The following is a 25030-nucleotide window of genomic DNA, read 5'->3' as shown; positions in this document are numbered from 1 at the left end:
TTTGCATGCCCTCCACCATTAGTGTGGGCTTCCTCCCACAGTCCAAAGACATGTGGATTGAATGTGAGTGGAAATGGTTGTCTGTCTTGTGTCAGAGGAGCCTTTAACATCCACACTCCGGACGGTAGGTGGCAGTAATGCGCACTGAAGTTGTTTGTCAAGCGCCATCCAAACAGAAGATGAACATCCACCATAACAACGCATGCGCAAATTCAAGGAGACTTTTTGTATGGAGGAATGTAGCTACAGCATTTAAGCTAATCCTAGGTTTGAATGAGTCCTGTCGTGATAAATATCTGTATGACTAATGAAAACATTGTAACGGTATCAGCTAGATGTTTCTGTGTTCGGTGTTCTGTGTAACACTGCAAATGGATGCTTTTTAACTCTGCCATCAACTGTGAACTTTGTAACGTCAGGTAAGTTAGTGTTCTTGCCCCTGCGTTCCAATGTTACATTCAGCTAGAGGACACTCTGTGTTTGCAGGTTATTGGAAAGTGGTCCGACATAGCTACACAAGAAGCCCAACATATATACACAGCTGTGTTAATACCGTATGTGGCAGAACGATAGAAATGTGGATCACATACTTAATTTAGTGGCTCCGTTTAACATCAGCCGTATCTACCGGACGTTGTGTAACATACCTGTGGTTAAAATAGTCTGCCTGTCGCCCCCCCCTCCCTCTGTCCCGCTTTCTATCTCTTTCGGTTGAGTTTTTTTTGGTTGAAGTTCTTTTGTCAGAATCCATGTGTTTGGAAATGATTTGTGACTGCTTCATCTCCAACTCTTACAGAAACAACTTGAACACAGCAAAAACAGCCACACCAGGATGAGCATCGTGAGTCAACAATGTGTAGTTGTGATGGTGTGACGTAACTGTGTGTATGAGTGAGTAATGCACGTAAAGAAGAATTACTCATGGATCCATTCATACATTCATTTTCCGTAACCGCTTGTCCTACTCATGGATCCACAGGGGCTCAACATGGCTACACCTTTACAATCTGATCCAATACGACTGTACTGCCACGAAGTCGACTGTAATCATCGTCTGTAATATTGCTCATAATGTTCAGTTTTGTTTGCATGGATAGAATGGAATGCATTATATATAGAAGGGTTTGTAATATCCTGCCCCCCTCGGGTGTTTAACTAGGGAGGCAAAGCTCTTGTGTTAAAGGTCAGTGAGTGTATGTTTGAGGTGTGCGAGTGAGTGTCCCATTACTATATAATGTCTAATTTACATGCAGTTGCCAGTTTGTTGGGTACACCTAGCTCCCACTACTGCAGTATATTCCAAAAGTTCTGCAGTACATCCTCGCTTTATGAAGATTCTGAAGTTGAGTTTTAGTTTAAATTGATGCGTGTGGACTATGCTGATGAGTGGTTCTATTATTTTGTCCTCCTCTCTGTAAATGGAATTGCACTTGTATAGCACCTGTCTAGTCCTCTGACCGCTTAAAACACTTTTTACACTACATGTCACCCATCCACACACACATTGGCCAAGGCTACCACCGTTATAGGGTTGGGCTGCTGTAAAAACGTACAAACCGCATTGATATTAAGCCCATCACTAACCGGACTTGTACACTAAATTTTAGCCCTAGATCTAATTGTGCTGAAGTCAACAGCTGCTCCAGAGTGGAGTGTAATGACACTGTGTCCCAACAGTAAACAAGCGTTAGACTATCATGTAACATTTGCCGTCTCTGTCAATGCAATCCACTAAATATGCACTTCTGTTGCATCATATAAACAAACTACATAAATCTCAGCTTTGCACTCAAGATCAGACTGGACATGTAAGTAGGTAATCACATCTTTCACCTTTTTTGTTTTGTTAAAAAAAGTGTATTACCTTTAGTTTCTGCACATCTTAAGGGCTAAGTTGGCTAGTTATAAAATATGGATGATTTAATATTCCTTAACTCTGACCGAAGCAGCTATATATGATGTCACTGCTGTTTTGTATTTTTTATTTGTATTATCGGGGGGGGGGGGGCTCCATCGCAGTCATTTTAGCACCAGAAAGCAGGCTGTAACATCGAAGTCCACGCCACCCCACATCTCATTGTTAACACAACAAAAACACTTCTGAATCTTTAAATGTCAGGGTTTCCCCACACACTCATTTATTTGTGGTGGCCCTCCACGATTAACACATCTGCCACCACAATTTTATGATTTATTTTTGGAACTGGACCGTTTATTAGGAATGCTGCTGGGATATATATGGTTCATTTATTATTTGCCTCACACACTCACAGCACTGAACGTACTTTGGGCACAGATGGAGCAGAAGAATGCCAGGTGCAGTGAAAGTAAAATAATTAGTTCACTGTGCTGTGTCTAAAAATTTGCTTTCACTTGCCTGCTCCTCTCATCCATTCTTTTATCCATCAATCTCGTCAGCTCTGGTTGGATCGGATTGACTCATCAATAATCCTTTCAGGGATTCAAAACCCCACCAATTACTGCTAAGGGAAATAAATGAACTAATGAAGAGAGCTGCCTGTGCTGCATTCATGCAGAGAGAGAGAGAGAGAATTTAGAGAACCAGCTAGCACCACACATTGATTCTAATTCTGTGGGAAACACTGAACATTAATTAATTTTTTTTTCTTGTAAAGTACATAAAAAAAACATATTGGCATATTGGCGAGCAACTGGCATTATTATCAGCTATAATGTTATTATTTGAGTATTACATACATAGTATATTGTATATGTTATTATTTGAGTATTACATACATAGTAATACACATTTCCTGTTATCTGCCAATATATGTATATATGTATGTATATATGTGTGTGAGTATGTATGTGTATGTATGTGTATATACAGTATGTATATATGTGTATACATACTGTATGTGTATATACAGTATGTATGTGTATATATATATATATATATATATATATATATATATATATATATATATATATATATTGTGCATCCCTAGAAATAACCACTTTAAAGATGGTTGAGTACTTGCTATCTTTTTTACGTTTGTGCTGTTTAAACAGAATATTTTAGAATATAAGCAACATTTCCTGGAAAGCTTGTTGTTGGCGATGGTCATTTACCTTCCTAGAAACATTAACCCCCCTTGTGATCTCCCTCCAGCCAGCTGCCACCTTATTTAGATGTTTGTAATGAAATATAAAGCGCAATATAGATAATTCCAGAGATCAAACTGCAAGTCTGCAGATTAGTGAGGACCAGATCTATCTCCTAAGCCACAACAAACAACATGACACAAGGTTCATCATCAAAAATGGTCATATAGTTAAATAACATGTGTGTGTTCAGGTGCTGTGCAGCAGAGCCAGACTGGTCACTTACCTCCCAGGGCTTCATGTGTTGGTGCATCGTGTGGCTGGAACCAGAGCCTCCTCTACTGCTGGATCCTCAGGCTCTGATGAACCCCATGTAGCCATAGGTCCCTCTAAAACGAGTATACATTTTTTAATTTATATTCCATCATTTCAAAGCTGTAAAATATTAAACTAGGGGCTTGGTCTACATTATAATGTGGATTCTTTTGTGATTTATTGACAAAGTCTGTCATCTTGTATGGGAAGACAAAGGCTGGAAACATGTATCCAAAGCAACACAAGGGTTAGATAGCTATACAATAATTCATGATTTTGGTGAAGACCAAGCCTATAAAAATAGAAATTATTCTGTGAGACCTCCATTTTCATGCGTTATTTTCTTTTTCCAATGGTTTTCCCATGTTGAAGGACTAGGAACAGTGTGGCCTGATGAGTCCATGGAGCTGCTTTTTGGACCCCAAGACCAGCGTTTCCAGCTGCCTGGTAATGTGGGGTTCGACTGCCACCTGGAAGGATTGACAGAGCAGAAGAATAACTTGGAACACAAGATGATCCCTGATGTGCTGTCTTCCCCATCCAGCAGTGAGAGACATGATCTAATTCTGGCACAGATAATTGGCGAGTTCTTTGTAAGTGTAATAATGTTAACATGAGTGTGTTTTCTGAGAGCAAGACAATTGAGATTCAAATCAGATAAGAGGAAATACACACCAGCAACTGTAGATCAAACCAGGCTTGGTTGCTATTTTTTCATACGTATGGTATGAAAATGGTACCTACAGTATTAGTGTGCCGTGCTAACCCTCTATTGTACAGGACAGCTCTAGAGTGTCAGGGATACACTTGAACTCGCACTTATTATACATTATTGGAAGATAGTCCAACTAAACAGTCCCACTAGTAGTTTGAGATAACTCCTTGGAGCCCTGTATCTGTATAAAATAATTCAGATAGATGGGGTGGGAATAATGAGATTTCCAGTTATCACTGATTGTGAATATTTTACCGTCTTCACAGCATTTTTTAAAAAATTTAATTAATAGACTTAATTAGGCTAGTCTAATTAATCATCTAGCCTGTTTGATGAATGTTAAAATTATTTAACTTAAGTTCCCATTTTATGATCTTTTGGTTGTATCCCTAATGTGTAAAGACCGTTTCAACATTAGAACTTTAAATTAATGGTAAATAATCTGTGATGATTGAAATATTACAGCTATGATGGTTCACAGATTCGCGTGATAACGGTAGAGTTAGCGGTACAGATGCTACCGTATCTACTGGTGGCATGTAATGACAGCTGTTCTGTTGGAGAACATTGCTGATGTTTCTTCTTTGCTGTATTTTCTGAGTGATTGGTTTAAGGAGTGGTGAAGTGGGCACAAATATTGATATGCATGTAGATTTAAGAGTGTTTCTACATCAGCGTATGGCTCACTGTGTGAGTGGAAACAAGGCTCGCACCTGTGCCCTGCTCCACAATGACTGAGATTTGTAAAAAAAAAAAAAAAAAAAAAAAGTATAGGTGTACAAACAGCTCTTTAAATCCATTAGCTGGGTAGTTTATCATCAAGGTGTTAAGGGAACATAGCATAAGTTTAATTAAGCAGCTGTCGGTAAGTGAGTCAGGGAGTGTGCAGTGGTCTTTCTTCAATCAGATTACTATATGCCTTGTACTTTTTCCCTCCAACGGCATTGACCAAGTCACGGTCAGTCTGCCCTTTGATTAAGTCTTTGGACCGCCTCTTTCTTTTTATGGGCATACTTGATTTCATTTTCAAAAACTGCATGTCAAGAGTCTCTGTAATCCTGACGCTGACAGAATCTTGTGAAACTCTTTTTGTTTCATTATTTCCTATGTCATTCGAGCTTATGAAGTGCACTGCAGTAGGGTGTGCACAGAAAATGGGACCGCTTGCTTCCCTTATGAATTCAATGAGAGGCTCCCTGCAGTGGCAGCAGTATGAATGCAGGCAATAGGAAAATGCATATTTACATTTTACAGCCTGTATTTCAAGCAACAACCTCAATAGTCAGTAAATTACGTCTTTTGGCGCTGTTTCGCTGGGGTGAGGGAGATATCTAGGCACTAGTGAGTTGGAGGCAAGTTTACCACAGTTCATTTACACATATTACCCAAATTTTTTAATACAGTGCTGGTGGAAAATTGCTACAGTATCCTGTTAAAGAAAAGTCTATCAGATTCACTATGAGCTCTTAAACGGCAGAATTGTTGGCACCTGTTCTCAAAATGATAAATCCCACATTGATCCCAGATAGCATAGATAACCTCCCGCAAATCCCCATAATAGGGCATGAGACTGCAGGGTCGTGTGCACACACACAGACTAAAGAAGATGATGCAGCCACTGTGATGCAATCCATTTGTTTGTGGACTTCCATTAGTGGGGTGCCATAGCTAACCTCGGGCTGGGCAATTAATTGGAACGGACATTCAAAACCTGTAACTAACGTAATCTTGCCCATGTTGGTTATTTTAAATTCTGTTAATCCTTCTCCCACGGAGGTTTCCAACTCTCATTAATCTGTCTTGAGTTTTCTCACACCAAAACACTGCAACAGCATAAGTGTTGAACAGTCATATAATGCAGTGAAAAAATGACTCTAGAATACAGCTGAGCATTTGTCAACCGAGTCTTATGTGCTTCTACGACGTTTCATTATCACCAATCAAACAGCTGATGGTCTGACAGCAGCGCAGTGAGAGAGACAGACAAACAGAGTTGAGCTTCTCCTCACAGCACCAAAGTGTCTGAATGAACAAACAGCCAAATATTCAGAGGTGGAAAGTGACTTCTTTAGACCTCTACCTACTACTTCGTTTAAGTTTCAGATTTAGTTAGACTTTGGATGGAATTATTAAGAAACACCAGACAGCATGGTGTCATGTCTCATTCAGCAGCTCATGCTGAGCTCTCATTATTACCAGAGGCAGATGTATTGATTTGGGGGTCTGGGGCCACAAGCACATTGCCTTATTTTAAACCTTTCTCTAACTGGAAATGTTGGCAGGCTTTTGTCAGCTATAGAAGAAGGAGACCTACTCAAAACTTCTAGACCCAAATAAAATGATTAGCACACAGCAGAAGTTCAAATCAGAGTACTGCAGTCAGGAGAAGTTGGCCTATTATAGGGCTGTGATATTATGGGTTTTTTGTCACCCAGGTATAGAGCAACGTATAACTGTGCTTTTCGCGGTTTACCGCCCTAAACCGTCTTCATTGTTGAATCAAAAAGCCTAACCAGCTCGCAGTATTTCATATTTATTTTAAATAGAAAAGTCACAACCCAGCCACCCCTCTCCTCTAAAAAATAAAGTACAGTCTCCCAATACCAGCATGGAAGCTAAGTGACATACTGACTATTTCTGCTGTAAAGTTGGAATTTTAACATAGGGGTCTGTGGGGATTCACTAGCCTCTGTAGTTTTGTAGTGATAAACATATATTAACAAAAGAAACAATTCTGTTTCTGAACCGGCAAAGAAATTGACTTTTTAAAAATATTTTTAAATGTATGAAAACTAACATAATTTGGGCAACTGATCTGAAGAGGCTCCATTGTTTCAAAGTATTTGATATTGTCACAATGTTGACATCTACTGGCCAAGCACTGCTATTCAGTCACACCAGCAAATAAATGGAAAAGTATCATCAATGATCAAAGTATCAAAGTAGAGTCATGTAAGTAGACCCCCATGTATTGAAATCACTCCTTTGAATGGCTGGCTCTATTCCAAACACACTAACAATGGAAGATATTTTTTGTGTGTGTGTTTGTCAGGAGAAAGATAAGCTGGCCTCTTCTCAGAGTGTCAGTAGAGCTGCGCAGTACTTCGACCACTCCAGTCTGGAGTGTGCCATACAGTCCTGCCCTGAACTACTAAAGAAAGGTAGAGTACTGATACACATTTCACACAGATATTCATTACATCTATGATTTTAATCTGCTCATGTGGTGCTTAATAAATAGTGGAAGTTTCATTGATGTGCCTTTGCTGGTTTAATGACATTATAACAGAAATGTCTGTTATTCTCTCTGTGCACCTGAGGTAGTGTCAACATAACTAAGTATTCCTTTTTGTTGTTGATGAGAGGTGTTGTTATCCCAAATGTGTTTCCTGATCATGTGACAAACAGATTTCCAGTCCATGTTTCCTGAGGCTCCATCTTCTGGTATGATGGTGGTCACAGTGACCCAAAAGACGCAGAATGATATGACATTATGGTGTGCTGAGGTGGAACGGGAGAGAGAACAGATGCTTGATAAGGTAAGCTGTTGTTTGGAGTTAGTGATGAAGCTGCTGTTGCAGAAATAACAACATCACAGAACTATGTGGCATGGTGGGATCCTTAGACCACTGCAGCAGCAACATCATTGCATTTAAAAAAAAAATTGTTAAACAATGTTAATATAATCAGATTTAAAAAAAATAAATAAATAAATACTAAATACTATACAGTATTATTATTTTCCAGTTTATTTTGGTTAAATCTTTAAAACTTCAGAGAAAAGTAAAATAAAATAAATTATTTTTCTCATGCTAAATGCTAAGGAGATTTTTTTGGGAAGGACTATCACAATCTGGGATATGTCAATGATTAGCAACAACACTGGTTTTTATTTTTTGTATAGATTCAAATAATCAGAAAAACTCCCCTTTAGATCCCTAGATCCTAAAATGGGACCTTCCTATAACTGCTTTAAAATATTATACAAAAATATATTTTTTCAATTTCTTTGGTTTAATCTTTTAAACAACTGGAGACCTGATCATAAATACCAAATAATTGTTCACTTTCAGAATTTTAACCCACTTTGTTTACATAATGCCATGATAGTCCGCTTATCCAAGGCCGGGTTGTGGGAGCAACAGGCTAAGCGGAGCACTCCAGGCGTCCCTCTCCCAAGCAACGCTTTCGAGTTCCTCCTGGGGGACCCCAAGACTTTCCCAGGCCAGACAAGATATGTAATCCCTTCAGGGTGTTCTGGGCATCCTCATCAGATGCCCGAGCCACCTTAACTGGCCCCTTTCAAAGTGAAGGAGCAGGGGCTCTACTCCGAGCTCCTCATCCTATCTCTAAGGCTGAGCCCAGCCACCCTCTGGAGAAAGCTCATTTCGGCAGCTTGTATCCGCGATCTCATTCTTTCGGTCACTACCCATAGCTGATGACCATAGGTGAGAGTTGGAATCTAGATGGACTGGTAAATCTAGAGCTTCGCCTTCTTGCTCAGCTCCTTCTTCACCAGGACTGTCCGATGCAACTTCAGCATCCCTGTGGATGCTGCACCAAACTGCCTGTCCTTCTCACACTCCGTTCTACCCTCACTCGTGAACAAGACCCCGAGATACTTGAACCCCTTCACTTGGGACAGCAACTCACTCCCCACCCAGAGGGAACAGCCGTTTTCTGGCAGAGAACCATGGCCTCATTTTTGGAGGTGTTAATTCTCATCCTTACCTCTTCACACTCGGCTGCAAACCGCCCCAGTGCATGCTGGAGGTGACAGTGGGATGGAGCCAACAGAACCACATTATCAGTGCAGTTGTAGGCCTTCTCCAAGTCCATAAAGCACATGTAGACTGAATGAGCAAACTCCCATGACCCCTCCAGCAGCCTCGCTAGGTATAGAGCCGATCCACTGTGAATCTGAGGTTCAACAATCCGTCGGGGCCTCCTTTCCAGCACCCTTGAGTAGACTTTACCTGGGAGGCTGAGTAGTGTGATACCCTGATAATTGGAGCACGCCCTCCGGTCCCCTTTTTTGGAAATGGGAACCACAGGCACCGTACCCGACCTCCACATGAGACTGAACAGGTGTGTCAGCCAAGACAGCACTACAGTTTCCAGAACCTTCAGCATCTTAGGGCAAATCTTATCCACAGCAGGTGCTTTGCCACCAAGGAGCTTTTTTATTACCTCAGCAACCTCCACCAGGTATATGGATGAAGGTTCCTCAGAGTCTTCAGGCTCTGCCTCCTCCATGGAGGATGTGAAGGCAGGGTTCAGGAGATCCTCGAAGGCTTCTTTCCAACATTCCATAATATCCCCAGTCCTGGTCAGCGGTTGCCCTCCACTGCTGAGGACAGCCTGAGACAAGACCTGCTTCCCCTTCCAGAGAAGTTCGGGTGATTCAGCAACAAAATCGATCATCGTTCTTTGGCCTAGGGAGCTCTGGTTCCAAGTACACTTATGAACATCCCTATGCTCGTACATCGTATTTGGTATGAAACAATCCATGAGTGGCACATAAGTCCAATAACAAGACACCACTCGAGTTCAGATCGGGCAGGCATTCCCTCCTAACCGCCCCTCCAGGTTTCTCCATCATTGGCTACATGGGCATTGTAGTCCCCTGGAAGAACTATGGAGTACTGAGTCAGCACCCTTTCCAGGGCACTGCCGAGAGACTCCAAGAAGGCCAGGTACTCCAAACTAACATTGGGTGCATACGCACACACGACAGTCAGAGACCTCCTCTCCGCGACACACAGTCGCATCAAGGCGGCCCCCTCGTACCCTGTGGTAAACTCCAACATAGCAGCGCTAGTTTTGTGCACTTTTATATGATTAGGAAAACTCACTCCCAGAATCCGAGGTCCCAAAATAGGACCTTTCTGAGAACTGCTTTAAAAATAGCACACAGTAATATTATTTTCCAATATATATATGTATATATATATATATATATATATATTTTTTTTTAATCAACTTCAGACCTGATGGTAAATACCAAATATTCATTCAGAATTGTAATCCCTTATTAACATCTTTTTAATGAGATAAACACAAAAAATGAAATATTTTCAATATGTAAATGTATTCAAAGCCATATCTACACATATTTAAACATTTGACTGTGCCAGCACTTGTATAAACTCACTAATGTTCTCAAAATCAAATAAATAAAAAAAAAAATACTTTCACACAATTTGTTTTAGTACACCCCACTTTGTTTTGGTGCCCCCCTAGGTGGCATCTTTGATGTGCTGCAAGATGCCCATTGTTTTTATTGCTTGAAGGAGTGCAGGTGTGGGTTTGTATAGGCCTCTGTGCGTATAGGCCTCTGTGCGTGTGCGTGAATGCGTGCGTGTTAGTGTGCGCATATGGGGACTAGTGGTTCATATGGTCACCCACTACAAAGATGTAGCTTACACACACAGACCACTGCACGTGCATGTGCATTTTCGTGCATGTATGTGTAAATGGGTGGATGGGTGAAAGTGTGTGCATGTGTCTGTGCACACATATAGAGGGGGAGAAACAGTGTGGTGTGAAATATAACCAGCAGTATAGCAGCCCATAGCTGAATGCAGGGAATTAGCACGCATCTGTTCTTGAGGGCAAATATGGAGAAAATTATCGGCTGGAAAATACTAAAAAATAATAATAACTTTGAAGCTAGTACTTTTTCAAAGTCTTAAAAAAAATGGAATGCATGATTTTATTCCAAAATGGCCATGGGTTAAGTTTTTTATGGTTTTACGTTTGGCCAATTTTCTCCATAGTGATTTTTTGTTAGTTGCTTCAGTGCTGTGATTCTAAGGGCTCTAAATAGATATTGTTCACCTTTTCCCAGACTAACTGGAGGTTTTCCTGGTACAATATGTTCTGCCTTAAAATGCAGAGGTTTTTTAAATGTTTCTTCAATAAACGTATAAACTTCTAACCAAAACGTATTTAATATATCACATGTGCAAAATATATTAACTGCATATAATTTGAATTGCTTCCTGCACAGTTTCTCCAGCACTTGAGATTTGGCACCTCCTTTATATTTAGAGATAATTTCTAGTGGTAGAAAGTATGTATTTATTTTCCAGAAAAAAACTCTCTCCAGAACAAGGAACTGGTTGTGTTATGTATTTCATTGAACATCTGTTTCCATTCTTCATCCATTATTTTTGTTCCCATCTCCTCTTCCCATTTTATTTGCACATTGATTCTTCCTCTACATGTAAGATTTCATATATACTCCCCAAATACCTATAAAATGCATGGTTTGGTATATTATAATGTTTGGAAATATTTTCAAAAGAATCCATGTCATTATCTGTTAACAGTTGCCAAAATCCAACTAATCCCTTTTTTGACCATGTTTTGAAAACATTGTCACTTTTATTTGGCTTAAATGCTGGATCTCCAGCGATTGCAATCAAATAGATCATTTCATTTTTTTGTGACTTTCATTATTTTAACAATTCTTGTCCATGGTTTTACAGTATTTGCTACGCAATAGTTATTCATCCTACTTTATACCTTATTTCTACCAAATATTAGTGAATTTAGGGATTGGACTTCATTTCTGTTACCTTCAACTTAGGTTTTTCTGCCTCACTCATTCATGTCAATAGATTTTTTACCTGGGCTGCATAGTAGTATTTGCTAAGATCTGGAAATGCCAGTTTTGTAGTTTTACTCTTGGTTTTTGTCATCACATATATATTTTCTATGTTAGATTTTATGAGTTGGCAGAGTTTGAAACAAAAATAAGAATATTGGAAGTGTTGTAATTTTAATTGATTTAATTTTTTCAAAGATGGATACATTTCAGATTTTCCATCTATTTAGCTCTTCTTTTACTCATTCTACAAATCCTAATTATTATTTTGAAAACAGTTCCTCCAAATTTTGGGGGATTATAGTTCCCAAATATTTAATTTTTGTGCAGTCCCATTTAAAACGATCTATTTCCTTGAAATCGATTTCTTCTCCTATGGTCATTACTTCTATGTTATTGATATTTAATTTATACCCAGAAAATAAACTGTATTTACCTATTTCTTCTATTAATGCTGGAAGTGGTTTATCTACTTTTGTTAGAAAAACTATGCTGTCATCAGCGTATAGTGCTTATTTCTGTTCATTTTCCTTAATATTTATGCCAGTTATTGCTTTATTTTTTTCTAATGCTTTTGGCCAAGGGTTCCATACATAAAGCAAAAATTTGTGGTGACAGGATCACCTTGTCTTGTACCTCTCCGAAGAGCAGAACTTATAGATAGTGTTCTGTTGACCTTAATGCTTGCATTTGGTTGTTTGTATATTATTTTTAATATTTGTATGAATTTTTGGTTAAATCCAAGAGCTTCACAGGTATTAAATATAAATTGCCATGAAAGCCGGTCAAATGGTTAATGGTTAACATTACCAACTGCTTGCCTGAGTTTCCTGAGTCATCTAAAAGGTTCAAAGTATGTCGGACATTATTTGAAAGTAATCTGCCATGAACACAACCTGTCTAAATTGATCAGAGATGGAATTATTTTAGATAACCTGTTGGCAATAAGGGTGGCACGGTGGTGTTGTGGTTAGCACTGCCTCACAGCAAGAGGGTCCCTGGTTCGAAACCTGGTTGGACCGAGGTTCAGTCCGTGGGCCCTTCTGTGTGGATTTTGCATGTTCTCCCCGTGTCTGCATGGGTTCTCTCCGGGGTCTGCGGCTTCCTCCCACAGTCCAAAGACATGCAGCTCAGGTTGATGGTAGGTGATTCTAAAATTGCCCTTAGGTGTGACTGTGAGCGTGTATGGTTGTGTTTGTTGGCCCTGCGATAGTCTGGCGACCTGTCCAGATGACAGCTGGGATTGGCTCCAGCCCCCCCACGACCCTTAAGAGGACAAGTGGTCACAGAATAATAATTGAAGTAAACACTTTTTGGTCCACATTTGATAATGAGATTGGTCTGTATGAACTACACTCCGTTAGATATTTTATTTCTTTTAGCAAGGCAGTAATTATGGAGGTATTCCATGTTGAAGGCCATACTTTTTTCCAATATTCAATTCAACAATTTACATAAAATTGGAGTAAGCACTTCTTTGAATATTTTGTAGAACTCATTTGTGTATGCATCACTACCTGGGCTTTTATCCCTTCTACTGTTTTGAATTGCTGACAGAATTTCTTAAGATGTTATATGTTTGTTAATTTTGAATTTTGTTGACCTTTGGCAAACTTAACGATTTCAAAAAAAAGTTTACTTTCATTACTGTCATGTTCTGTGGCCTCATAGAGATTTTGATAGTAATTTGAAAAACATTCTGCTGTGTTTGATTTTTCTGTGTGAAAGCTAAAGTTTTCCCTTTTTATCTTTGAATGATGCATTTTCAACTTAAATGCCAACAGTTTTCAGGCTTTGGGACTGTTATCATAATATTCTTTTCTTGTGAATGCAAAAGCCTTTTCTATTTCATTAGTTATTGATTTATTTAACTTCATTTGCATTTTTTTCAATTCCAACTTTTATATTTTTATCACCAGTGTTCTCATGTATTATTTGTCACTGTTAATAATATTGGAGCATGGTCTCCCAAGGTTATGGCATTGATATCACTGTTCCTTACTCATGTAACATCATCTTTAAATATAAAGAAATAGTCAAGTCATGAATATATTTTATTTGCATCAGAATAATATATGTATTTCTTAATTTGGGGGTTGAAAAGGCATCAGATATCTTACTTTTCAGCTTTCCTCATTAGTGCTGTTTTTTCAGATTTATGTTTTCCTTTGCTTTGTTTATCATTTGCATTTAGGACCACATTAAAATCACCTCCCATGATAGTTATTCCTTTTGCCTCAGTAATGAGAATTGAATCAGTTGGATCATGTCCTGGAGACTTGTAAACATTTAAGAGCATTAATGGTTTATTTTCTATATTCCCTGTCACTAAAACATATCGGCCCTTTTTATCTATGACTTTTCTTTCAACTTTAAATGAACTTTTGAAGTGCTGCTCAAGCGCTCATTACCGTAGTTACATTGTCTCAGGGTCTGTGTGTCACAACTACAGTATGTGCCTCAACTGAGGTTCATCTTAAGTTTGTATTTGGTTGTAAGTATATCTATTTGTAGTGTGTCACGTCCATCAGCAGTGACTGGTCTGGTGCCTGGCGTCAGTTTGACGCTTCTTGTCATCAGCTTACATTGAAAATGTATTTTAACCTGTTGCTGTGTCGGTTATAGTGTGAATATTCCCCTGGCATTAGCCATGCCAGGGGAACTTACACACACCCGTCTGCCAGGATGTCTTTCCTAGCTTGCAGAAAACTCTCAACGGAGCACAGCGTCAGCCATCATGGCAAGTTTAAACCCCCATATTAATATGTTGCAGACTTGAGAAGAATTAAGGCTGAGATAGTTATTATTTCTGCTTCTCAACAGAGTTTAATGAGTCAGAGTTTACAGTAAGCCTTGGTATAAATCTGTTTCAAACTAGTTATTTTTTGTCTCAAATTTTGAGATTTTCACTTATGACCTGTTAGTGTGTGCTCATAAATCATTTTTTAAACCTGTCAAAAACTCTTGAAAGTCTATAGAAAGTATTTAGTTGAAAAAATGTCTAAAATAATTGCCCATGTTTGATACAACCTGTCACCTTGATTCCAATCACTAATGCCTATATTAGCCCAACTGGAATAGAATAGAATAGAAAGAATATCTTTGTTGTCATTGTACATATACAGCGAAATTGGATGCAGTCCCATAAAGTGCAAGCATCAGTAAACATGAATAAATAAATTTTAAAAAGACAGAATGCCTCTAAAACTAATTAAAATATATATATTTCAAAAAAAGGGGAAAGATTTCTAAGAAAGGAAAACACACATCATACCAAGCATACAAGACAATTTTACATCTCGCTGGAACACACAATTCAATTGCACAGTTCACGTTTTGATGGCATTAAGCACAGTTATGGCTCTTGGGTAAAAACTGTTTTTTAATCTGTTTGTCCATGTTTCCATTGTTCTGTATCATCTGCCTGAGGGCAGCAGTTCAAACAGAGAGTGTCCGGGGTGGGATGGATCTTTGAGTATACTCTGGGCATTATTTGAGGCAGCGGAACTGCCAGGGAGGAGAGAGGGCAGCTGATGATCTTCTGGGTGGTGGTGACGACCCTCTGAAGTGCTTTCCTCTCTGCTGCTGTGCAGCTGGCAAACCACACACAGATACAGTATGTCAGTAACAGCAACACTAGAAGGACACCAGCAATTTTTGAGTGAGATGATTCTTCCGGAGGAGCCTCAGGAAATACAGTCTCTGCTGTGTCTCCTTCACCAGTGCTGTGGTGTTAGCACTCGAGGTCAAGTCCTCCTCCATTTGTACACCCAGAAACTGGAAGTCTGAGACCCTCTCTACACATTTCCTGCTGATGTAAAGGGATTGCATGACTGTTTTGTTCCTTCTGTAGTGAATGATCAGCTCCTTGGTTTTGGTGGTGTTGAGGACCAGGTTGTTGTCTGTACACCACACACTGCAGTGGTGTCATCTGCAAATTTGCTGTCGCTGGAATGGGCAGGGGTGCAGTCATGGGTTCAGAGTAGGGGGCTCAGTACACAGCCCTGTGTGGAGCCAGTTCTGAGGCTGAGATCCGAGGAGATGTGGGGGCCTACTCTCACCCTCTGAGAGTGATCCGACAGGGAGTCCTCGATCCAGAGGCAGATGATGTGAGGTAGTCCTAGGTCTGTCAGTTTAGTCACCAGTCTGTGAGGGAGGATGGTGTTGAAAGCAGAGCTAAAGTCAGCCAAGAGTAGCTCACCTGCTGCTCTAGGTATGTTAGGGTAGTGTGGAGAGTTGTGGCTATGGTGTCCTCTGTGGACCTGTTAGCTCTGTAGGCAAACTGGTGTGTGTCGAACACAGATGGAAGGCTTGAGATGATTCGAGTTCAGACAATTTTCTCAAAGCACTTCATAATGACAGGAGTAACTGCCACTGGACAGTAGTCATTCATGCTGCTGATGGTGGTCTTTTTTGGCAGTGGTACTATGGTTGAGGACATTAGGTAGGATGGGATGGTGCACTGGGATAAGGACTGGTTGACAATCTTGGAGAGGACCCCAGCCAGCTGGTCAGTGCAGTCCTTCAGCATCCAACGCCATCAGGTCCTGCAGCTTTCCTGGGGTTTACCACTCTCAATGTGCGCCTCACCTCATGCTCCTCCACCATAAGGATGTGGCTGCTGTGGGCTGGTGGATGTAAAGTGGCTGCCTCTGGTGGCTCCACCTCAAAGCAGGCAAAGAAGTGGTTCAGCTCCTCTGCCAACGGAGTGTCACCAACCAGGCTGTGAGATTTCTGGATTTGTAGCTGCTGATGTGCTGAACCCCCTGCCACATCTGCCTTGTGTTGTTGCCGTGGAAGTAGTCCTCAATCTTCCTCTTGTAAGCAGCCTTGGCCTTTCTGATGCCTCTTTTTAGGTTGGCTCTAGCAGCACTGTATTGTGCCCCATCACCCAACCTGAAAACGGTGTTTCTGACCCTGAGCAGGCACTGGACTTTTTGGTCATCCAGGGCTTCTGGTTGGAATAAACCTGGATAAGCTTGTCCACAGTGACAGTGTCCTTGCAGAACCTAATGTAGCACAAGACAGTTGCAGTGTACTCATCCAGGTCCTGATGTTCAAAAATATCCCAGTTTGTCCTCTCGGAGCAGTTATGCAGTCCTGATTAGTTTGTCCAGATTAGTTTAAAGAAAAAAAGGCATTTAACTGAAAGCTGCCTAAAATGTAACAACATTTCACAGACTTAATGGATTTGATTTGTAGCCAACTAGAAACTAAACTAACTTAACTTAAACAAGACTAAAAGTATGAAGAATAAAAATGACTTAACAGTGACTAAAACTCTTAAGCAGACTAAATCTAAAATAGCTGCAAAAATGAAGACTGCCTTTGAACAGCTGAGCCTGTTGACAGTGCTCCTTTCATTCAATCATGGTACTATCACCTGTTACCAACTAACCTGTTAAATGCTCCAGGTGTTTTGCTCATAACTTGATGATGGGAAATAAATTACAGCCAAGAGTTAGTCAGTTAGCTAGTTAGTTAATTCATTTATTGTCCACAGTGTGGAGATTTATCTTTGGTCTCATAAAAAACAACAAGCAGAACAACACAACAACAACAACAACAGCAACAACAGCAACAAACAGCAACAAACAGCAACACTTACACACAGACATCTTCAGGGAAAAAAGCAGGACAGCAGTGGCAGTTACATTACAACACATCAACGGGACATGGTGTTCAGTGCCCCAATTGTGTCAGGGATCTCTTGTTGCTTTGAAGCAGAAAAAAGGAATAAAAATCTGAGTCCTATTGCACATTATCAAAAAAATGTTTTTAAGTATGAATTGTTTATGAAGAGTGAGAAAGTCAGCTAATTTTGTAAAAGCAGAGATGTAGGAAGATCTAGAGTGAGTGATGTCATCAGTAATGTCACCCACAGCAGTGAGTGCTGGTGCTTGAATGTCTAATCTGAAGAGAACCACTAAGTGAGACCAAGTTGTTTCTCTGCTTTGCAGTTTATTGATGGAGCTAAAGAGATCTGCTACGCTCTGCAGAGAGAAGGATTCTGGGCTGACTTTATCGACCCGTCCTCAGGCCTGGCGGTAAGATACCACTGTCACTTAGACTTATCAGAGTAACATTTAGGATTCTGACATTCTGAATCTGCTTATAGAATCTGAAGCCTCTCTGATAAGTGCATTTGGTGGAATGAAGACATCATTAGGGATATCCATTAGTAGGGATATCCACAGGGGGGCGGTTTCCCACCCAAACACCCATCCAACCATTAGCAGCTCCATTGAATGTGAGTGCACAGATTGGCTTTCACACCTGACAATCATGGTGGGAAAGCCCACTTTTGTATATAATAACTCATTAAAACCAAACAGACACTTGAACAAATATCAGGGTTATGAGATATACCTTCAGTGACAGAAACTGTCTTTGGAAAAAATTTATTTGGCATGTACTTAGAGGTTTTCGTTTGACCTATGACCATTCACTAACATAGAGGGGCGGGCCTCAGGACCTGTAATGCAGTGGTCAGCCATGTTCAGTCATCCAGCTTTTCTAGCTACAAAGATTATATAATTGAGAGTTTGAATGAAAGGTTAAATAGGGCTATTCATTATTCAATTTAAAATGGAACCAGCTGACGAAATGCATCCCTTCACAAAGACTAAAGACACCATGTTCTGATTTCTCTGCTTCCATGATGTTACAGATACTTGTTTCATCAGCCTCCATTGTACAGTTGTGAAAAATATGTTCCGTATTTTGCTGATTTTCAACTCCTTTGGTTTCATAACCATGAAGGTAGTCTGTGTAAATACCTCCATTTCTCCAGCACCTATATCTCCCTGCCTATTTGGTTGCAGAATTCTCACACATAGAATGTAGAAGGTAGATTTGTTAGTCATTTTTTTAAAAACAAAATTTCACTAATCCTTGATCCTGCTACCTCTTTTGAGTTAAAGGATGAGTTGTTAAAAATTTCATCTGGTTCTTTGGGCATGCTGCTGCTGGTGGCAGCAGTCAATTCCTGCAGTGCATTTTTTAAATTTGCATCAATGTCTTGTGTCCTTATGGCTTCCAACAAGGTCCGTCTATCCAGTGCAATAGATAGATAGATATACTTTATTGATCTCAAAACTGAGAAATTGGGGTGCAGCAGCACCATGCAGGAACAACAAGAGAATAAAGAGCACACATTATTAATAGAATATAAAGGAATACGCTTAAGAAAACTAAAAAAACTAAGAGACTGTACATATATACATATATACATGTGTAAAGTGCGGAACAGTATCTGAATAAATAAACATAACGTCAGCAGTGTAGAGTGACATGGAGCTAAGACCAGAGTTTAAAGCGCAGACAGAGGTGAGTTATTGTACAGGTGGATGGCTTGTGGCAGGAAAGATTTCCTGTATCTGTCCTTTTGACAGCGAAGCTGAATCAGTCTGTTGGAGAAGGTGCTCCGCTGTCAGTCCAGTGTGCGGTGGAGGGGGTGCTCAGTTTTTTAAGTGTCCACGGTCTCCAGCCTGAAACCCACCACAGAGCCAGCTTTCTTAATGATTTTATTAAGTCTGTTGGTGTCACTGGCTCTGATGCTGCCACCCCAACAAACAACATCGAAGAAGACGGCACTGGAGACAACAGACTGGTAGAAAATCTCCATTCTCTAAACATCTTGCTGCACACGTTGAAGGATCTTAGCTTCCTCAGGAAGTAGAGTCTGCTCATCCCCTTCTTGTACACAGCGTCAGTGTTAGATTTCCAGTCCAGTCTGTTGTTTATCACCACACCCAGATATTTGTAGGCCTCCACCTCCTCCACAGTCTCCCCCCGGATCTGTAAAGGTTGTGACGACGTCCTCTTCTTCCTGAAGTCGATCACCATCTCTCTGGTCTTGTTAACATTCAGCCTCAGGTGGTTATGTTCAGACCACTCCACAAAGTTGTCCACCAGAGACCTGTACTCCCCCTCCTCTCCCTCTCTTATACACCCAACAACCACCGAGTCATCAGAAAATTTCTGCAAGTGGCATGACTTGGAGTCATACTGGAAGTCAGTGGTGTATAACGTGAAGAGGAAAGGCGAGAGCACAGTCCCTTGCGGAGCTCCTGTATCACTGACCACCACCTCAGACACGACACTGCCCAGACGGACAAACTGTGGCCTGCCTGTCAAGTAGTCAGTAATCCAGGAGATCACAGAGCCACTAACACCCATCCCCCGCAGCTTCCCACCCAGCAGCACTGGCTGGATGGTGTTGATGGTGATCCTCACAGTGCCTCCTCCACCATCCAGATGCAAATGAGCTCGTTGCAGCAGGTAGATGATGGCGTCATCGACTCCAACATGGGGCTGATAGGCAAATTGCAGAGGGTCCAACAAAGTCCTCACCTGTGGCCTCAGCTAGGCTAAGACCAGTCTCTCCAGTACCTTCATCACGTGAGACGTGAGAGCCACTGGTCGATGGTCCGACAGGTCTGGTGAAGTCGACTTCTTGGGGATAGGAACAAGGCATGACGTCTTCCACAGCAGCGGGACTCTCTGCTGACTCAGGCTCAGGTTGTAGTTGTGGCTCAGCACAAGTGACAGTTGGCTGGCCGGGTCCTCAGGAGCCTTCCACAGGTGGACTCTCTCCAGCTGTCTCTGAACCTGGCCTGTAGTCACGGTCATGCAGGAGCTGTCCTCTATGGATGAGGAGGAGGAGGAGGAGGAGGAGGAGGAGGGGGAGGAGAGGAGCTGAGCTGGAGAGTGAGGGGGGAGGGGCTGAGGCAATTGGGACAGTGTAGGTGTGTGGGGGGCTGAAAGTGTGGAGGGCGCGACAGACGGTGAGCTAAACCGGTTATAAAACAGGTTCAACTGGTTTGCCCTCTCCAGGCTTCCTGATGGCTGTCTGTTTGTCACCTTAAGCCCAGTGATGTGCTTCATCCCAGTCCACACATCCCTCACACTGTTCTGCTGGAGCTTGGCCTCCAGCTTCCTCCTATAATTGTCTTTGTAAATCCTCAGCATTTTCTTGAGGTCATGCTGGACTCTCCTCAGCTCCTCTCTGTCTCCAGACCTGAAAGCCCTCTTCTTTTTGTTAAGAAGTTCTTTCAGGTCACTGGTGATCCATGGTTTGTTGTTCGGAAAGCAGTGTACTGTCCAGGCTGGCATGGTGGTGTCTTCACAGAATCTGATGTAATCTGTGATGCAGACAGCCATGTTATCAATGTCCTCCCCATGTGGAGGAAATGGGAAATTAGAGGCGCACCACCCATTAAAATAGAAAGGTTGATAGCCCATTTTGTCTTATAAATTAATCTAGTCTCATAATTTGACATTTGAAATTTGCTGAAATTTGAGTTCTTTTTCCAGGTGTACAGGGACCTGACATTATGCACACACACATCACAAGATCAAGTGTCTATAAATGAATGGTTTATTAAACTACTCGCTACACAGCAGAACGACTCCTAAAACTACACATGAATGAGTTTAAGAATAAGTATGGATAAATGATGAAACAGTGAATACAGCAAATACACCAAGTGAATAAAATGACTAAATGAACAACAAATTAATAAATTAAGCAACAATAAAAATGAGGGGATGAAAACCAGTGAGAAACTGAATTAGATGTGACATCTGGACTTGATCAGGTGCACTGAAATAGTGCGAGATGGTCAAGCAGACGAAAAGTTAAGATTAAAGAAAAGTCAATGTTAAGCACTGATCAACAGCAGAGAGGCAATCTATCCCATAAAACATGGAAGGAAAAGATAAAGGAGAGGCCTGATCAGAGAATAACCCATAATTGTTTTTTATAATTGGAGATCCTAACCTAGGTCTAACACTTCCTATGTGTCCCTATTATTTAAGAGCATCAATCCCATAAAAGCACAGGAAAGATTGTTTCACCTTCCACAGAAGTCTCGATGCTGGGGAAACAGTTCACTCCGCAAAGTTGCAGTGTGGCCTTTGTGAGGACACTGGACGGTCAGCTCGGTTGCACTTGTGCGTTTCCGGTGGCTGGCCTCGGTCGGTTTGAACGTTGCAAACTCGGTTTGAGTTTGTTTCCTCCATCTCTCTCTCCATTTAACAGGTGGATCATCTTCTGACACCTCATGTGACAGCTTACCAGGCTTTGTCTCAGTCAAAGTCTCTCTTTGTTTCACAGTCTCTCTTGTGCAAAGTCCTCTGGTTCTAAATCGTCATTTAGAACACATGTAGCACAGGCTGTTTCCAAAGTTATCTCTTTCAACGTAGATAAACAGCAGCTCACAGTATCTCAGGGCTGCAGCACAAGCAGGCATCCCCCCCTCCTCAAAGGAGGAGGAGGGGGGTGAGGCAATAGCCCCAAAAAGCCAAAAGACCCCAAAAGACCTCCTTCGACTTCACTGGTGTTATATCTCCTGTGAAAAAAGGTGTGGTACTTTACCGTCAAAGCTGGAAAAATATGCTCCTTCCTTCTATCACTTCTACTGTTTTAACTGTCCAGATCTAATTTCTTCCTAAAGTGTTAATAAAGTTCACTACAGGCCTTCAAATCTTCAATATTTGAAACCATGACGCTCTCCTCTGCTGATCAATACCAAACACTTACGAGAAAACCAGCTAATTATTTGGCAGATCATTAACCAAGTAAAACAGTATTAACTAAGTTTAAGAAAACATAACGAATATGTGTGAAAATAAGTAAGTGTAATACTACAGTGTCAAAACACTGATATAATTAAAGGTTGTTAAAGATCCTATTTGAGTAAAGGTATACAAGTACTAGCATCAAAATAGAACAAAGTATGAAAGTACTTAATATGACCAAAGGTCTATCAATAAAACCTATAATTAGAAAATCACAAATTGCTTGATTACAAAACAATATAGCATCTGTACACAACAGTGTAAAGGAAAGATAATTAAGATACAGATAGAGGGGATGCATATCAAATTGCAAGTCTATACTAAGAGACTTTCCATTCAGTGTGTAGCATGCTGCTGGCAGGGGGGTTACGAAAGGTCGCACTTCTCCACACACAGGCACAGAGTTTGGCCTCAAAATTGACATTTAAGCAAAAAGAGCCGCAAGATTAATTTTTTTGTACGCCAGGAAAAAGGAAGGTATGCCCACAGACTTACTCAGTGCCACAAAAATGTTTTATTGGATCAAAACGTTTCGAACAAAGGTTTTCCTCAAGTGATTTTTTTTTGGAAAACAAAACAAACAAACAAAAAAAAAAGCATTGAGTAAGTGTGCGGCATTGAGTAAGTGATCTATTCCCTGCTGTTCTTGAATTGCCCTGTACCTTCTGTACCTTCACTAAAAAGAAGAAAGAGATGTGTGTGTAACCCCTCCTTTTTCCTACATTTTTTGGGCCACCAGCTAGCCAAGGAGCTAATCCGGATGTCAGTCGCTATTCAGCAAGAGTTAAGCGCCCGGCAGTGTTTGGCACAGTTTCCACATTTTTATTACTGATGATTTAATAAAGAAGTTTTACTGAGAGAAACATGATGCTGAATTTAGCAACAGACCTCAGTAATCTCGGAAATATAAAATAAATAATTGTAGGCATTTATTTTCATATAATGACAGAGGTAAGGTAAATCAGTAACACATACTCAGACCAGATGACTAAACAGATAATATAAGGTATGCTGCTGAGTTTATTTTCTACTGCAGGTTGAGAATGCAGTCAGACAGGGACAGACAGGGATATCATACACCATCTTTTTCAGTGACAGACTTCATTCTAGATTCTAGATTGGTTTTATTCATTTCTCAGCTGTTTTCTGATTTGGGGCACATTTTGTCTACAGTGTGTGTATGAATAAAAAAAAACTTTCGATAAGAACATTTCTAAATGTAGTGAATATCAATTAACTTGTGATGTGATGTAACACAACACTGCACTATTTATATAAAATAAAGTGCTTTAATACATTAATAAATGTCATCCACATGCAGGCTCCATCAGCAGGGTTGTCCAACAACCCAGCATCTAAATACAATGACATTTTCCTCACAATTTAGTGGGATTTCTTAATATAGAAGGAACGCAGGCAGCATGTTTTATCCTGTGAATAGAATCTAATTAATCTTATTTGGTGGCATCTTAAACTGTGTTAACAACTTATTTTGAAAAGCTGACCTGGTCTTAAGCGAATCCTTGGCTATTTCACTGCAGTTCATGGTAAGAAAACATGCCAGGAATTGATGAAATAATCTTGCATTACCATAAAACATGAATTTGTATTTCTTCATTTTTAGTGGTCTGTAATGATTAAATGCAACTTTTTATTTTTACATTTATGTAATATGTCAGTTTGAATAGCACTAAAATCACTATCCATATAAAGTCCCTTCATCAATAACTGGGGGCCACTGCCCAACATTGTCACTCCAACTCCCCGTGCTGCTGTCATCATAACATTATAGTTCGATACTATATCTACAGCTGTCACTGTCAGCAGGCGGCAGTCAATTGCCACTGCACTAATGGCGGCGCGGCTATATGGAGGAACACACAAATTGTTCACCATATTCATCTATAGCCCTATAGCCCAACTCTTGAAAATGTATTAAAGAGAATTGCATCACTAAATCATTCAGCTGTTTCTCTGCTAACTATGTGATAAATGTCTGTGTTCTTCCACAGTTCTTTGGCTCGTACACCAACAACACACTGTTTGAGACGGATGACAGGTACCGTCACCTGGGCTTTCAGATCGAGGACCTAGGCTGCTGCAGAGTGATCCGGCACTCTCTGTGGGGGACACATGTTTTTGTTGGGACAATATTTACCAATGCATCACACAACAGCCTTATGAAAAAATTGCAGGGCAGCTGAACCCAGAGATCTTGAAACTGTCAAAACGTCTATAGACTTTTTGGTGATGGTAATCTAAGACTGCAGCCTCATAATTTTAACAGCATAAACAGAATCTGAGTTTTTACGTTTGCAGCATGTATGTATAATTACTAGATGATCAAGAAAGAGTTTCTTGACTGAACTGCTATGTTTCTGGAACTGTTACCTTTTAGAATGAAATCCCTCTTAGCAACTATTTATCTGACTGTGTTGTTTGAACTGTCATCAGATTTTTTCATTGAAGGCAGACACTTTACTGTTGCTTCACTGTAAATGGTAAATGAACTGTACTTGTATAGTGCTTTTCTAGTCTTTTCGACCACTCAAAGCGCTTTCACAGGACATGTCACATTCACCCATTCACGCACGTATTCACACAGTGGTGACAGAGGCTACTGCACACGGTGCCACCTGCTGGGTAGTTACCTTTCATATACATGCACACTCCGATGATGTGGCATCGGGAGAAATTTGGGGTTCAATATCTTGCCCAAGGATACTTCGACATGTTGC

General features: G+C 40.6%; 1 protein-coding gene across 3 annotated transcripts; it reads left to right on the top strand.

Moving 5' to 3' along the window:
• Nucleotides 1–200: 200 nt before the first annotated feature.
• Nucleotides 201–24813, top strand: mmadhcb (metabolism of cobalamin associated Db). 3 transcript variants are annotated; one of them, XM_088082822.1, is made up of 8 exons: nucleotides 201–419; nucleotides 797–841; nucleotides 3320–3449; nucleotides 3754–3974; nucleotides 7149–7257; nucleotides 7505–7635; nucleotides 17669–17755; nucleotides 24305–24813. In XM_088082822.1, the coding sequence occupies exons 2-8, from the start codon at nucleotides 833–835 to the stop codon at nucleotides 24494–24496; spliced, it is 879 nt and encodes a 292-aa protein (XP_087938948.1). In that variant the 5' UTR covers nucleotides 201–419; nucleotides 797–832; the 3' UTR covers nucleotides 24497–24813. The 3 variants fall into 3 exon arrangements, with proteins under 3 accessions (XP_087938948.1, XP_087938947.1, XP_087938949.1); XM_088082821.1 differs by having other exon boundaries at nucleotides 3320–3464; XM_088082823.1 differs by lacking the exon at nucleotides 17669–17755 and having other exon boundaries at nucleotides 3320–3464.
• Nucleotides 24814–25030: the final 217 nt, after the last annotated feature.

Source organism: Plectropomus leopardus, chromosome 10 (assembly GCF_026936395.1).
Source record: "Plectropomus leopardus strain MGB_pleo_1.0 chromosome 10, ASM2693639v1, whole genome shotgun sequence".
Lineage (NCBI taxonomy): Eukaryota > Metazoa > Chordata > Actinopteri > Perciformes > Serranidae > Plectropomus > Plectropomus leopardus.
The sequence above is the reverse complement of the archived record's forward strand: the minus strand, read 5'-3'. Positions and strand labels throughout refer to the sequence as shown.

Coding starts and splice junctions, on each gene's coding strand:
- mmadhcb (XM_088082821.1), top strand. Junction 3,975..7,148: donor AGATAATTGGCGAGTTCTTT/GTAAGTGTAATA, acceptor TGTGTTTGTCAG/GAGAAAGATAAGCTGGCCTC. Junction 7,636..17,668: donor GAGAACAGATGCTTGATAAG/GTAAGCTGTTGT, acceptor TCTGCTTTGCAG/TTTATTGATGGAGCTAAAGA.